Source organism: Miscanthus floridulus, chromosome 1 (genome assembly GCF_019320115.1).
Source record: "Miscanthus floridulus cultivar M001 chromosome 1, ASM1932011v1, whole genome shotgun sequence".
Classification (NCBI taxonomy): domain Eukaryota; kingdom Viridiplantae; phylum Streptophyta; class Magnoliopsida; order Poales; family Poaceae; genus Miscanthus; species Miscanthus floridulus.
The window spans coordinates 168,350,072-168,363,930 of NC_089580.1; the positions used below are offsets into that span (position 1 = coordinate 168,350,072).

Here is a 13,859-nt window from a genome sequence, read left to right on the forward strand (position 1 = left end):
AGGTGCATGCAGCTTGCTAATTGCCCCACTCAGTCCATGGAGACATTGTGGTGAACATTAGAATGGTGTAGAAGTGCATTCCATGCGTTTCAATAAATCATATTATGTATGTCGACCACCTTTATATTCGTTTTTACGCCTATATATGCCTGTGCAAGCATTGTTGTGTACCACATCATTTGAATTTTCTATCATTTATTGAAGTCTGATTAAAGATAAATAGTGCCCTACATTCGGTTAACGAGAAACAAGGACTAATTTTGCTCCCGTACGGTCAGTTTTTTCTCAGACACGGAATACGTCAACGCCTGTCGTCTGAAATTAAAAAAAAAACGTCTGCTGCATCTCTATTGGATCGGACTGTGAGATGAGGGAGCCTTTATCGTGCCTTTGGTATATGTTGGGTTGAGTCGTTGCTTTCATGTTTTCGCATTCGGCCCAAAGCTACCCGGCCTATCTGTCCATCTGACTTTTTGTGGCTGGGTTTGCTACTTTTGTTCAATAGATACAATAGAGAAAGCAAAGGAGGAAAAGTGTCGCTGAAATGCTGAGAAAAACACGTAAGAACATGGCGGTAGGAAAATCATCCGTCCACGCTCTTGGAACAGACTCACGATGGGAAGCGAAAGATCACGTCAAATTCAAAACGCGGCTAGAAAGCGTGCGTTCTTTTCGCTGACCGCGCAGCCGCGGCTCCATGTGTAGCCAGAGCCACAACGATACGACTAGTAATAGCAGTAGCACTGTAAATTCTAGTGGAGGGAAACGGAAGAAGCGAAGGAGATTTCGTGTCCCGGGAGTTGAGGGCATATTTGACTCTTGCGCGTGGTCAGTGATCCACCGAAATCATGACACGACAACCGAACCCATCCGCGGGGACACCATGATCCGGCGACAGTACGACACCCAGGACAGTGACACGAAATCATGAGCCGTGTTAAGCCCACGCCAGCAAATCCTCATCTTCGGCAGCGTACGGCGAAACTCTGAGCTTGCTCCTTGGTTACTCTTGGGAAAATGGCAAACGAGCTCCATCCAGTTCGAGACGAAAAAGATGGGTGAAAACGAAATGGGAGGAAAGAAAAGTCGGTAAGCTCCATTGGCGAGACGCGGTTGCATAGAAGTGGTGGAGCAAACCGGTTAACCAACGCGGAGCCCCAACCACCGCGCCTACCCCGTCCATCTCCTCCTGGACACCTGAACCTGAAGTCACTGCGATGACTCGAGTCCCCGCCCGAACTGGTCGTCTCCTTCGCCGGATTGCCCCCACCAACCGGAGGCCGGGTTTAGCATCGCTTGCTTTGTTTACCTGCCATTATTGGGAGCGCCACCGCCGGTGGCGGCCACGTAACCCCCGGGTGTCCGCTCGGACCACAAACGTCCAAATGTCGGCGCGCGCCGACCTGGCGTCGGCTGGCTGGCTGCGCGGCCTGCGGGGCCTCCCTGGAGCAATCAAAATCTCTCGGCCCATACGCGCCGCGGACACACACGCCCCCCGCACCCGCCCGCCCATCTCTCTCTCGGTTCCTGCGCCCGCAGCCCCGCACGTTTCCAGTTCGACCGAGCCAGAGCCAGAGCCCCGGGCAGTTTCCATTCGCTGCTGCCGTGCCGTGCTCCTCCTCCTCCTGCACACCCCCCTCCCCCGAATTCGAGCCGGAGGGCCGAAGAGTAGATCTGCGGCGGCGACCAGAGGATGGCCGTCAACTGGGAGCTGCAGGGCTGCTGCGACCGCGACCAGAAGATCTTCATCGCCGCCGTCGGCGTCTCCACCGTCGTCATCCTCCTCGTGAGTACCACCTCCCCGTCCCCGAAGCCTCCTCATTTGCTCTGGGTCTCTCTCTGGTTGTATGATTCTCCTCGCCGCTCCGATAGGGGGGCTTCCTGACTCACTGTGTTGTGTGCGGGTTGTTTTTGCAGCTCTGGAGGACGTTCCTGCTCACGCCGTTCAAGCTCATCACCGTCTTCCTCCACGAGACCAGCCACGCGCTCGCCTGCAAGCTCACCTGCGGCGATGTAAGCTATAAACGCTTACTCGTTCCAGCACTCGCTTTGGGAAGGGAAAAAAAAATCCGCTGCGCTGCGATGGTGACGCATTGAGAATTTGAGATTGGGGGTACCGGAGAGCGAAGTCCGATTAGGCTCCAAATGGGGGCGGATAGGTTTCGCCCATCATTTTGTGCTGGTGGGTGGGAAAAGTAGGCGCCGTATGAGTGGGGATCATGGATTCCATATCCCATAGTGCGGGCGCGCTTTTTATACCCTTTGCTTTGCTATTCACGGGAGCAGAATATACCGTGCATCTTTGCAGTTCTTCTGCATAAAGGGATTTCATCTCATTTCATCAAGGACTGGAGTCCTGGATTCGTTGTTGGGCTTGCTTTTTCTCCTGTCCGCAAATTGTACTGTTCTTCAGCATTGAAGTCAGCGATTCTGGTAAATGAATGCCAACTGTCTGCAAAATGTGCTCTCCTTGGCATTCTGGTATGCTCCTCCAGCTACCTGGTAATGCAAACCAGCAATCGCTCTTTGTTAGGGGAGCTTAGAACATCGTGCTCTACACTGTGCAGTGTAAAGGGGAAGTAACACATGCTTTTGGAGTCCGCAATTACGTCGACAACCACATGATCAAGTGTGAAACCATTGGAGGTGAATCGCCATTGTTTTATAATGAAGGAGTAGCAAACACTTGCTTGTGTTATGTTAACTGCGTAATGCATGGGTGGCGCCAATTTCTTTGCCTTTGTTTCTTTCCTTTTCTCCCCATGTTACTCAGTTGCTCAGATGTAGGTAGTACAGTTAATTATTAGCTACCCTTGATTACATCTTTAGTTTAAACTTCAGTTTTAAAATAAAGTCGATCTGCCTTTCGAAAAATGTAGTGTTTTGATGTGCGTGGAGTTGGATATTTGTTACTTCTCCCCATGCCACACAAATTAACTGTTGGATTGGATACCCCTGATTCTGACTGTACATGAGGACAACCCTGTGTGATGAACTGTTTCAGACATTTCAAAAGATCTTCTGATATGCTTAGTTGGGTCTATACTTTTTGTCGTAAAGTAATTGGTCTGTCTTTTGTTTTGATTTTGACCGGATGTTGCCTTTTGATTCATGTGGAGTTTGGCATTTGGTGCATTGCTTAGACATAATATTTTGGCCAGCGTCTGCCAACTTACCATATCAAGACATATATCTACTCAGTGTTGATGCCAGATAAGATATCGCCTCAAATATTCATTGTACATATTATTGATTTCAATTTGATTGGCTTCTTCAGGTAGAAGGCATGCAGGTCCATGCGAATGAGGGTGGCGTTACTCAAACTCGGGGTGGCATATATTGGATAATCTTGCCCGCTGGATGTAAATCAGTTGTCCCTCCCATATTCTTCTTTCTTATATGATTTGTCAGAAGAATGCGAATAAAAAAGACAATATCTTATTTTCTATTACTAGCGAGTCAGCCTCCTATTTTTGCGTTCTCTCTGATATTTTAATGCATGGGATCTAAATTGTTGATTCTAAAACATTTTGAACCTAATTGCCAAGAAGTAAATTTATGATGAATTTATTCATGTGACTCATCTGTTTTCGTAACCTTGCTTAGTTCTTTTTAAGTAACCTTACATTCTTTTAACATCTAACAACCATAAAAAACCATCTCGATGGACTAGATTTGTTGTTCTAATCCCTCTAAATTTTATGTTCCCTTGTTCAAGCAATTTGCCTTTGGTCCTTTTCGTGATGCTAATGTTTTGTTTTGAATTGCAGATCTGGGTTCATCATTTTGGGGAATGGTCTTCATACTTGCATCCACAAATCTCCTCGCAACAAGAATTGCAGCGGGTTGTTTCATACTTGCATTGTTTATTGTTCTTTTTGTTGCAGAAAATGTAAGTTCACTTTTTATTTATTTATTTTGCAACTTATGACTTCATTTGTCTTTTCCACTTGCGCATACAGTAATCATGATCGTTTAGCTAAGCGTTATTATCTCTTGTTTGAATTGTGCAGTGGTTTCTTCGCTGGCTCTGCCTTGGTATGCATCAACATGACTTGGTCTCCATTTAAGATCTTACTCTGCAGCATGCCACTTACGATGTTGTTATCCAGGATTCATTGTGTTCATTGCTGTTGTTTGGGTCATACAAGAATTTACATCTTTCCATATTCTGAAATATGTGATCTTATTCATAGGTGAGACTGAATACTTCCTACAATCATGTTCTCTTTATTTTAATTTATGGAATGCAAATTATATGGTTGAAAAGTTAATGTTTATGTTTATTTATGTGCGTCAGGTGTGATGAACAGCTTATTCTCAGTTTATGGTAAGAAATAAAACAGCCTTTTCCTTGTTATTCCATGTTAGAATAATCCTTAAGTTACTATCTTCTGAATGAAATGTTCTAAAATTATTTAGATATTTATGATGACTTGATATCTCGAAGAGTTAATACAAGTGATGCTGAGAAGTTTGCTGAAATCTGCCCTTGCCCTTGCAATGGTTTTGCATGGGGTGTAATATGGTCTGCTCCCAATTTCAATAGTTATTTTTTTTTATACCTTTGATGTTGTATTAAGATAATCCTGATGGTAACGACACCCATGCTAACATTTGCTGTTCTTTCTTTCAGGGGATTCATCTCGTTTATCTTTCTCTGCGCTTCAATATACCTTGGACTGGTCATATTGTCTTGAGGTGATTCCTATGTTTTCATATTACCACACTTTATTCTCCTTGTGTTGACATGCTCATTCACTATTGCACTGCAACACAGAGCACAATCACACAGGTGTTATTAACTTAGTTGTTAGGAAGATATGTCCCAGAACTAAATATAGCATTACAAGATTCACAGGATGGTAGGAAACTTAGTGTCTGCCTTGTGCATCGTAAATTGATAAATAGTACTTCCCCCTCGGTGGTAAAAATTCCAGGAAGTGTCAAGGGAAATGGGGACACAATACTAATTCAGTCATGCAATCCTTAATTTCAATGCCCTTCAGTCTGAAGACCGATATGATTCCCGATGTGATCATGTACTGTTATCTTTCTAGCAATAAATTTGTTGATCAACTGACACTGCTATGCAGCTGTATCCTTTCTTCCGCATATGATTTAAGCTCATACTTACTCTGAAGCACACTTTTATTTTCTGGTTCAGGATTCCAACGTTGTGCATGCCATTTTGATCTGACAACCAACTCTGATTGGAATTTTCGGAGTTTTCCTTGATCTAGATTTTGGTTCAAACTTACATTGTTCTGGTGGTTGTACAGTATACATGTAGGGTAAACCTGTATATCCATTGGAGTTAAATTGGTGGGGATTATTCATGTGATTCTTCGATTTTAGTGGTTCTATAGATACCATTTTGCTTACCAGCTGTATTTATGGTTACTTGGTCAGTAGTCTCTTCTTCTTCTTCTTCTTTTGATGCCATCAGTAGCCTCTTCTATTTATGTACCTGTACATCGTATTACCTTGCCTTATTGCTCATTTAACCAATTGAAAACATACTCAGGAATGCAACATTGTGCATTTTATCTGGCACCGTTTTGCCATAATGACTGACGGGCTGATTTGCTACCACTAGCAGGAGTTAGTGCTCAGTGCGGTTTAGTTTATCCTGGTACTTTGAGGCCCTCTAATCCGCTCTTTTTGACGGATGGAACTGTCTCGTGTTAACTAACTCTGGATCTTGTCGCCATGTCGGTTCGAAGCAAAATATTTGGTAGTTGGGCTGCTGTTGCAAATTGCTGGAAGCCCTCGCTGTACAGTAAGGTGAGTGGCTTTATTGCATTCCCTGGCGGGAAGGGCGTCTTGTGGCTCACGGCTGCTAACTTCGCTGCATCACCTAACGTGCTCAGTTGTCGCTGTCCGCGATCCGGACTTCCAGACGGTGAGACTGAAGTTAGATGGTGCGTAACAGCATATTACGCACCATTTTTGCCGGTAAATGCTAAATAGAAGGTGCTTGTTGTCGCGGCACCATTTTGCCGGTAATGTTAATTAATGGTCCTACAAGAGGATATTAAGCCACTGGTTTCTCAAGTCTTTAAATAAAAAAATGTAGAAATATGGATCGAGCTGGTGTAACGACCCTGATCAGAGTCCGCTGCTTCTTGGTAGACACCCTTGCTTGTACTCGAGCACATGTCCTTCGGATCAAATCGAGACACTTTCGCTCTCTCTGCTTCCAGTTCTGAAGCCAAGTGACACAGGGGTGAAGTAGGCTAGTAGCCCTGCTGGAGTGGTGGTGAAACCGCAGCGGTGGGGCAGCGGCAGGCGCACGGGCCCGTGGAGAAGACGAACGACCTGACCTGCTAGTCTGGCTACAGCGGAAACAGTATTTTTTTTCTTACTTTTTTCTAGTCAATAAATAATATTTTTCTCTCACACCAAATCAGACAACTGTCAGCCACAGCAAGCGAACGGGGCATCAGGCACAGGCAGGCTGCCCTCTCCCTCGACTCTCGGGCTCGGTCACTCCCCTTGGCCCCCTTCTCGATTCCCTTGCTCGCCACAAGTGCCAAGCCCACAACGACACACCTGACCTGATGATGGGGGCGACGCCGCCGGTCCGTGGCGTTCGCGTGCGCGTGCGCCTCACCGCTCAATCGCAGCAGTGCAGAGATCAGATCAGACGGCGCGGGGAGCGAGCGATCTGACTTGCACTCGTCCCATCGCTGGTCACATCATCCAGTGTCACGTACGCTCGCCATTCCAAGGCCACGCACGCACGCTCGCGCGGTGTGGGTGCGGGTGGGGGTCCGCCGATGCTTGGCAAAGCTCAAAGCTGTGCCTGTGCTGTGCGTGAGCCTGAGACGGCTGAGCCCTCCCGTGACCTCCATACTCTTGCCTTTATAGGAGAGTGTGTGCATGCAGTATATGCTTCGCTTAATTAAGGGATTTTCGTCTAGAAATTTTGAAATATGGCGTTAGCCGTTAGGTGCAGCAAATCAGCAGCGGTATAAAATTCAGTGCGGCCGCAGTCAGTCAGCTTGTTCGCTGGGTCATATTTAGCTTATAAGCCATGACTTATCAGTCAACGAACATTATTTTTCTCTCACACCAAATCATCTAATAATACTTTCAGCTATGGCTTATAAGCCAAACCAGTCCAAACGAACGGGGCGTAGGCTGATCTGTCGACGAATTCAGCTCGTGCCGCGCCAACTTGAGCTTCCATGCGTCTGCAAGCAAGACGAGGGGTCGAGGGGACTGTCACGTGTATGATTGATGCCCGGGAATGTCGGCCAAGACCCGCAGCTCACGGCACTGTCAACTTCGACGTGCAATATACTACTATTCCGTGGCGGCCGTGTCGTGTCCCCGCCTCGTGCGCACGACGCTGCCAAGCGTAACATACTCCTACCATCATCCTCTCTCAAGTCCTTGGCTCCTTCCTAGCTTTGCCCTTCATTTTGGGACAGGCATAGATAGCGGCGAGTGGTGACCAGGGGCCGAGCGGCGCCCCCTTTTGGAGTTTCGGTTGAACGATGTTCTCGGGCGCCGCCTCGTGGTGGCCAAGTGTTCAGAAAAAAACAGCGCAAGTGATCGACATGACACGCACGAATTCTCATGACGAGAATACGAAAAAGAATCGATCTATCTTGTCAAAGTTGCCAAGACAACATATAAAGCCGCCCTGGCAGATTTCGACTTTGGAAGGACTGCATTTCCTGTTTGCTGTAATAACCTCTTTTCTTGTACTACCGCCATCTAAAAAAAAAAACTCCAGTTTTAGAGCATCTTCAATAGTTCAAAAAACAATTAGTAAATCAATGAATTCTCTAAGTGGCTAAAAAAAGTTGGGATCATATATTGTTGGGTTGCTCTAATAATTTTTAAAATCTCAATACTAAAATATAGAAGATAATTTTACATCAAGAATCTTAGACTATTTCTAAATCATCATAATCGCTTTTGTATCTACTTTCTCTCTTGTACATTTGCATCAGAAACACTGTCCTACTCCTTGTTCTTTCTCGTCCTTCCATAGATTGGCCAATGGATGATACGGGAGGGGATATTGGAAATAGAAATGTGAGTAGAAACTAAGAATAGTTTGTCTTCCTTTGGGACGACAAACAATTAAGGACGGATATAGAAGGCTATAATAACACTTATTGGGAGTAGACAAGTTTGAATGCAACATGTAAGGGTTATTTCTTAGATAGGTAAAATTTATATCTAACCATCAAAATAGGGAGAGCTAACGGAGAGACTAATTACTAATTCAGACCCCCAATTTTTTTGTATTTTAATGGTTGTTAGTCCGTTAATTGGTTAAAGAGACCTCGGCTATTATCCCATGTATCTAAAGGAACCTCGGTTAGCTGTTAGCTAGCTAACAATTAACTTTAACTGTCGGGTTCATAAACCCGGGGTACCTAATGGGCCTGCTTCCCAGTAAAAAGCTCGGCACAGCAGATAACGTTGCGGACGACGTGCAACTCCTGGATCGGCCCAGATACCTAACGACAGGGCGAAAGAGTGATCCAGTCTACGACCGGAAGGCCTCCGACTCCGACCCGCCTCTCCGACCGGAAGGCTTGGCCAAGGAGGGGCGACGCTCGCTTCCGACTTCGATCCGCCTCTCCGACCGGAAGGCCTGGAGCTGCAGGGAGAGGCGACGCTCACTTCCGACTCCGACCCGCGTCTCCGACCGGAACACACCAAACCTCTGCCTGTGGCTTTTCTCCTACCGACGCGGTCGGGACCGACTAGGACGACCAAACGGGGACGCCCGCTCAGTGAGGACCCGAGAAATCAGGCGGAGTAGATAAGGTAAGGCGCACAAGTCAACCGCAAATATCGAGGACCGTAACCTGCACATCTGCAGGACAGTACCGTCAGGCCATGTTAGTGGGGCTCTTCGTTCGAAGACGTAACAACGGCAGTTCGCGCGGGCGCGTGATCTCAGGGCGGCGGCGGCGGTCCATGCTGCTGCCCCGGTCTCGTACCATCGCCAGCGGCTCCTTGCGCGCGTCACGGGGGCGTGCTGGTAGCGTCCGGTTGTGAATTGGGGAAGAGGCGCGCGCTGGAAGAGTACAGACTAGGAAGCGGACGAGAAGGGTCGAGCTTTGAGGAGTGTCCGGAGGCTGGCGCCCAGATCGGACGTCCGGCCGCGGGCGCTAGCAGTTCCTTTTTTAAGTGTAGTACAGTACAGAGTACACCGTCACGAGACCTGCGTAATTCATGGGAGGAATGGGCGCTGTCGTGTACGAAAAGCCGTGGCGCCCTGCCTGAGTGCCTGCCTCTCTGTCAGCCTCTGGTACTGGACTACAGGCAGCAGCTTCAACGCTGAGGCCTTACGAGGAGGAATCTCGTTGACTCTAGGCTCCTGTCATGTCATGTCCCCGTCCGTCGGCCATGCCCAATTGCCCTTGCACACACCGCGACACAGGGACCACTGCTGCGTCTCGGTCTCTCGGGCCTCTCTCGGCTCGGCTCTCGTTTTCTGCCCGTCTGCCGGTGCCGGTAGCCCGGTACACTTTGTACAGTACCCATGCTGATCCTGTTGCCGTGGATTACTAGAACTGTAGTACAGCAATCCGTAGAGTCGTGGCACCAGCGCATGTGCATTGCTACGTCTCCTGTTGCCGTGGATTACTAGAACTGTAGTACAGCACTGCTGCAGGGGCAGGGGCCTCCGAAGATTCTCCAGATTCATAAAACTGCGCACGTGTCTCGTACGACGACACGACTCAGCACTAAGCCCTTGTTTAGTTCACCCCCAAAATCCAAAAAGTTGCTACAGTACCTGTCACATCGAATGTTTGCGGCTCGTGCATGGAGCATTAAATGTAGACGAAAAGAAAAACTAATTGCACAGTTTGGTGGGAAATTGCGAGACGAACGTTTTAAGCCTAATTAGTCAATGTTTGGACACTATTTGTCAAATAAAAACGAAGGTGCTACAGTAGTCCCAAAATCCAAATTTCGCGAACTAAACAAGGCCTAATTGAAGAAGAAGGCCCGCAAGTTGCAGCGTCACCTGCGCTGCATCGACACGACATATAGCTGCAAACGGGGCGGTTCGACCCACTTCAAAACGTGACCCGCTCCTAGTTTCAGCGAACGGATCGAACCGGTTCGACCCTAAAAAAAACAGGAGCGATAGGTTCCGACCCCAATCGACCCTAGGGTCGACCCGCTGGGTGAGGCGCGCGATCTCCGTGAAGCGGCAGGCGTAGGACTCGGCGACGCCGTTGCGTATCCGCAGCGCGTGCACCATGCGTCGCCGTCGAAGAGGTGGTGCCCGGCGACGGGGTCGAAGCAGGGGTTAACGCCGTTGCGCACGTAGACGCTGTTGAGGCGTTGATGAAGGACGGGATGCGGCCGGTGACGGGGGAGCTCGCGCACGGGCGGCCTCTCCCCAACGGGCGCGAAGTTGGCGGCGATCTGCATGGCCGGGTCGCCCGTGCTGGGTAGCCCGTGTGGCCGCTCGAGGACGTTGGCCACGAACGCGTCGAGCGCGGCCGCCGCCGGCGCGCTGGAAGAAGTTGAGCTGCTTCTTGCCGCGCGCCGTCGGGATGGCGATGGGAGAGCCGTACGTGAGCAGCAGCGACGCGTACGGTTCGACCCCCGGCTAACCGCGGATCGCGCGGGCCAGGCGTGGACTCGGATAGGTTCGATCCGTGAACCTCTTTTGCGGCTGATGGGGCGTGGGGTCGGGACTAGGAGCGCACCGAACCGCCCCGTTTGCAGGTTGAACACGACACGGGCAGGGCGCCGGCCGCGGGCGTGTCCTTCCGGCGGTGGGTCATTTCCCCCCTCGCTCACCCCACCGCCATCACGCGATGCGGTTGCGGCCCTGCTGTACCTGCCGATGCAACGCAATGCGCCTCTCCCTGCATGTGGGCCCCCTTCTCCTTCCCCTCCTTCTCTTCCGGTCTTCTAGAGCCACGCACCGCTAGAGAACAAGCGCGGGCGCTCGCAAAACGACTCGGGCGCTCAGCCAGTCAGCCGGCGACGCGCGCACAGTAGTAGTACTAGGCAAGGGACGAACGGTCCGTTCCGGTGGGTGCCCACCGACCGAACGCAGCCCCCAAGCAAGTCCCCAACGGACTGTGTGATGGGCCCCATATGCGACACGGTGGGGCCCAGCATCGTAGCTTAATCAGTACTCTTTCCGACATGTGGGACCAAGCAGGGAGTCTGCGACTTCGAGCGGCTTTGGGAGGCACAGGGCGCACAGCACACCATGTGCCGACGCCGCCGATGTCATGTCACACACTGACACACTCACACTGCGGGCTGGGGCGCATGGTCATGGACCTGGTGCGCCAGGGCTTTTGCCCGCCCCACACGTGTGACTTGTGAGCAACGGCCCCGCCGAACGCCGATGCCGTCGGGTGGTCCTGCCGGCGTACTGTGGACGCTCACCATGCAGATGTCGTGCCTGTTTCTGCGAAGGCAAAACAATTTTTTCGGGCTCTTCTGGGTTCTGGGCGCCTTTTGCACATAGGCCCTTCTGAATTAAAAAATTCACGTGCCTTGGGGACCGGTGACTTGGAGATTGTGCGCTAGGTTTCTCTTTTGTCCGTCCAACTGTTGTTGGAGTGTTCGGAGTGCTGCGTTGTCTACGGATATGTGTTTTGGTTTTTGTCGTTTTGGGCTGTGGAGTGCCTCGTAAAACAATGGTACACAACTCCATGATCTTACAGCATGTTCGGCAGGCCGTAAACGATCGTGGATTATTTACTGCTGGCTGGTTTGGTGTGAGAGAAAAATACTGTTTCAGCTTATAATCCACGATCGTATACTAGCGAACGAACAGGCTGTTAAAGTTCGGTGCTATACTAGATTTTGGAAACGAGGAATGATATTAGTGAATGGACCTTTTCGATATCATGTAGTACAAATAACGCTTCAAAATTTATAAAATCAGCAGCGCAATACTAGTAGTATTTAAAAGATTTATTGTCACCACGCGAATAATAGTCACGCTGGTAGAACAGTTGAGTAAGCACACCTTACCCAGCCTAAATTGCTATGGTTTATTGTGTGCCGCACACATACTCTACAAAAAAGAGTAGTTCACTCAGTTTAAAGCGCTTTAGATGTATACGCATTTGCTATTTTTATCTAAAAAAGGCATTTCTCGTACTAGTTGCTTTTGCCGCGAAGCGAGAAGAAGCATTGATAATAGCACAGTGTAATAACTAAATATGGAGGATCTTGCATAATTAAAGTATTATTCATTGTTTTGGTCTTTGGGAGGTAATCTTGAAAACCGCTAGCTACAATAGTAATTTACTATATCTGCATAACTGCAATCACCTTGGGGAATCATTAGCATCAATGGTTTGAAATAAATATTGTGATTTAATTGAATGTATCTAAACAAAATCGTTGGGCGGAAATGATGGTTGCAGGCAGCCTCAATGATCCACCTTTAAGCTCTTCTTCTAACAAAAATAAAGAGAGGAGGAAAAAGTGCAGCACACTAAATTGCAAATTTAAAATTATCCAGGTACCTAGATGCAAAGAAAAAACCAAACAAAAACTATCAAAATTAATTAAGTAGAGATAGTACTGTAGATAGAGACTCGATGGAGTGACAGATTGCAGATAGAGAGAGAAAGGGAGAGGAAACCGAAAGATTACAAAACCCCACATGAGGCCTTGTTTAGATTGAGGTTAGGAATTAGTATTTGACACCGTAGCATTTTCGTTTGTATTTAACAATTATTGTCCAATCATGGCCTAACTAGGCTCAAAAGATTCGTCTCGTAATTTACAATCAAACTGTGTAATTAGTTATTTTTTTATCTACATTTAATACTTCATACATATGTCCAAAGATTTGACGTGACGAAAAAAGAGTGAAAAAACTTGTAATCTAAACCAGGCCTAATAGAGATTTTAGAGCCAGAGAGAGAGAGAGACGCCACAAGAGGGGGGAGAGAGAGACAAGAAACAGGCAGGCGAAACAAACGGGGGCCTATTTCCCCGTCGTCCTCCTCCCTAGTCCCCGTCCCCCCGCCCCCACCCCCCGGGTTCAGATTCTCTGACTTGCTATAGGAAAGTCACCGGTGACTTATGCCATGCCCGATGCCCTTCATTCCACGTTCAACGGCTGAAAGAAGAAAGCAACTTTTCCACCACAATAGCAAAGCCCAGCACCGGTGATTCTGGCCCAATATGGACGCACGCGGTTGGCTGCCCTCCCCCATGCGTGGAATTTTTTTTGACGGAAATAAAAGACTTTTTAATCATTTCATTGAAAATCCGAAACTAGATGCTATGCTCCACCTCCACTACAAGTTTATGTCTTATAAATTTCTGAACTTACCTACGTGTCCAATACCTGACATAGAGAAAAAAACTTTAGGTGCGTACATGATATTTTACATGGCCATTTTATGTGTTCAATATATATGACAGCTTGTATTTTATTAGAAGAGCATCTCAATTATGTAACATATTTTAATCGAGTCAGCTAACGTACATACTCAATTATGTAACGTGTTAATAACATGTATATTTTAGACCGTTGACGTTCACGTTCGTGTTAGCGTGTAATATGTTTTACATCGTCAACGTTCATGTTTCAGTTATCGTGTTAATTAGATGTTGATATTTTTTTACGTATACAACATATTTTTTTAACTGAGTATGTGAATTAAAAAAAGATTATTTGAATTTGCATTCAAGATATACTGTATGCTTTATCAGTTATTTTAGTAGGATAAAATATTTATGCACAGTCGCAGAACGGAAAAAGGAAAAAAGGCGAGCACAAGAAAAGGTGCGGCAAAGAAGGTGCTGATTAGGAGGATTTGACTATATCTCTTTTTCTTTTCATAGATTAATTAATAATTAATTCAAAAAACTATAAAAAA

General features: G+C 47.6%; 1 protein-coding gene across 1 annotated transcript; it reads left to right on the plus strand.

Moving 5' to 3' along the window:
• The first annotated feature begins 1,089 nt into the window (after positions 1-1,089).
• Positions 1,090-5,530, plus strand: LOC136547519 (uncharacterized). Its single transcript, XM_066539464.1, has 10 exons — positions 1,090-1,786; positions 1,918-2,013; positions 3,278-3,362; positions 3,771-3,892; positions 4,014-4,038; positions 4,113-4,196; positions 4,301-4,330; positions 4,423-4,528; positions 4,637-4,701; positions 5,168-5,530. The coding sequence occupies exons 1-9, from the start codon at positions 1,694-1,696 to the stop codon at positions 4,698-4,700; spliced, it is 705 nt and encodes a 234-aa protein (XP_066395561.1). The 5' UTR covers positions 1,090-1,693; the 3' UTR covers position 4,701; positions 5,168-5,530.
• The last annotated feature ends 8,329 nt before the right edge of the window (positions 5,531-13,859 follow it).

What these genes read in the sequence shown, in the direction of transcription:
- LOC136547519 (XM_066539464.1), top strand. Translation starts at nt 1,694, where the DNA reads ATGGCCGTCAACTGGGAGCTGCAGGGCTGCTGCGACCGCGACCAGAAG. An exon ending in CCACCGTCGTCATCCTCCTC is followed by an intron (nt 1,787 to 1,917) that starts GTGAGTACCACC and finishes TTGTTTTTGCAG; the next exon opens with CTCTGGAGGACGTTCCTGCT. An exon ending in GCAAGCTCACCTGCGGCGAT is followed by an intron (nt 2,014 to 3,277) that starts GTAAGCTATAAA and finishes TGGCTTCTTCAG; the next exon opens with GTAGAAGGCATGCAGGTCCA.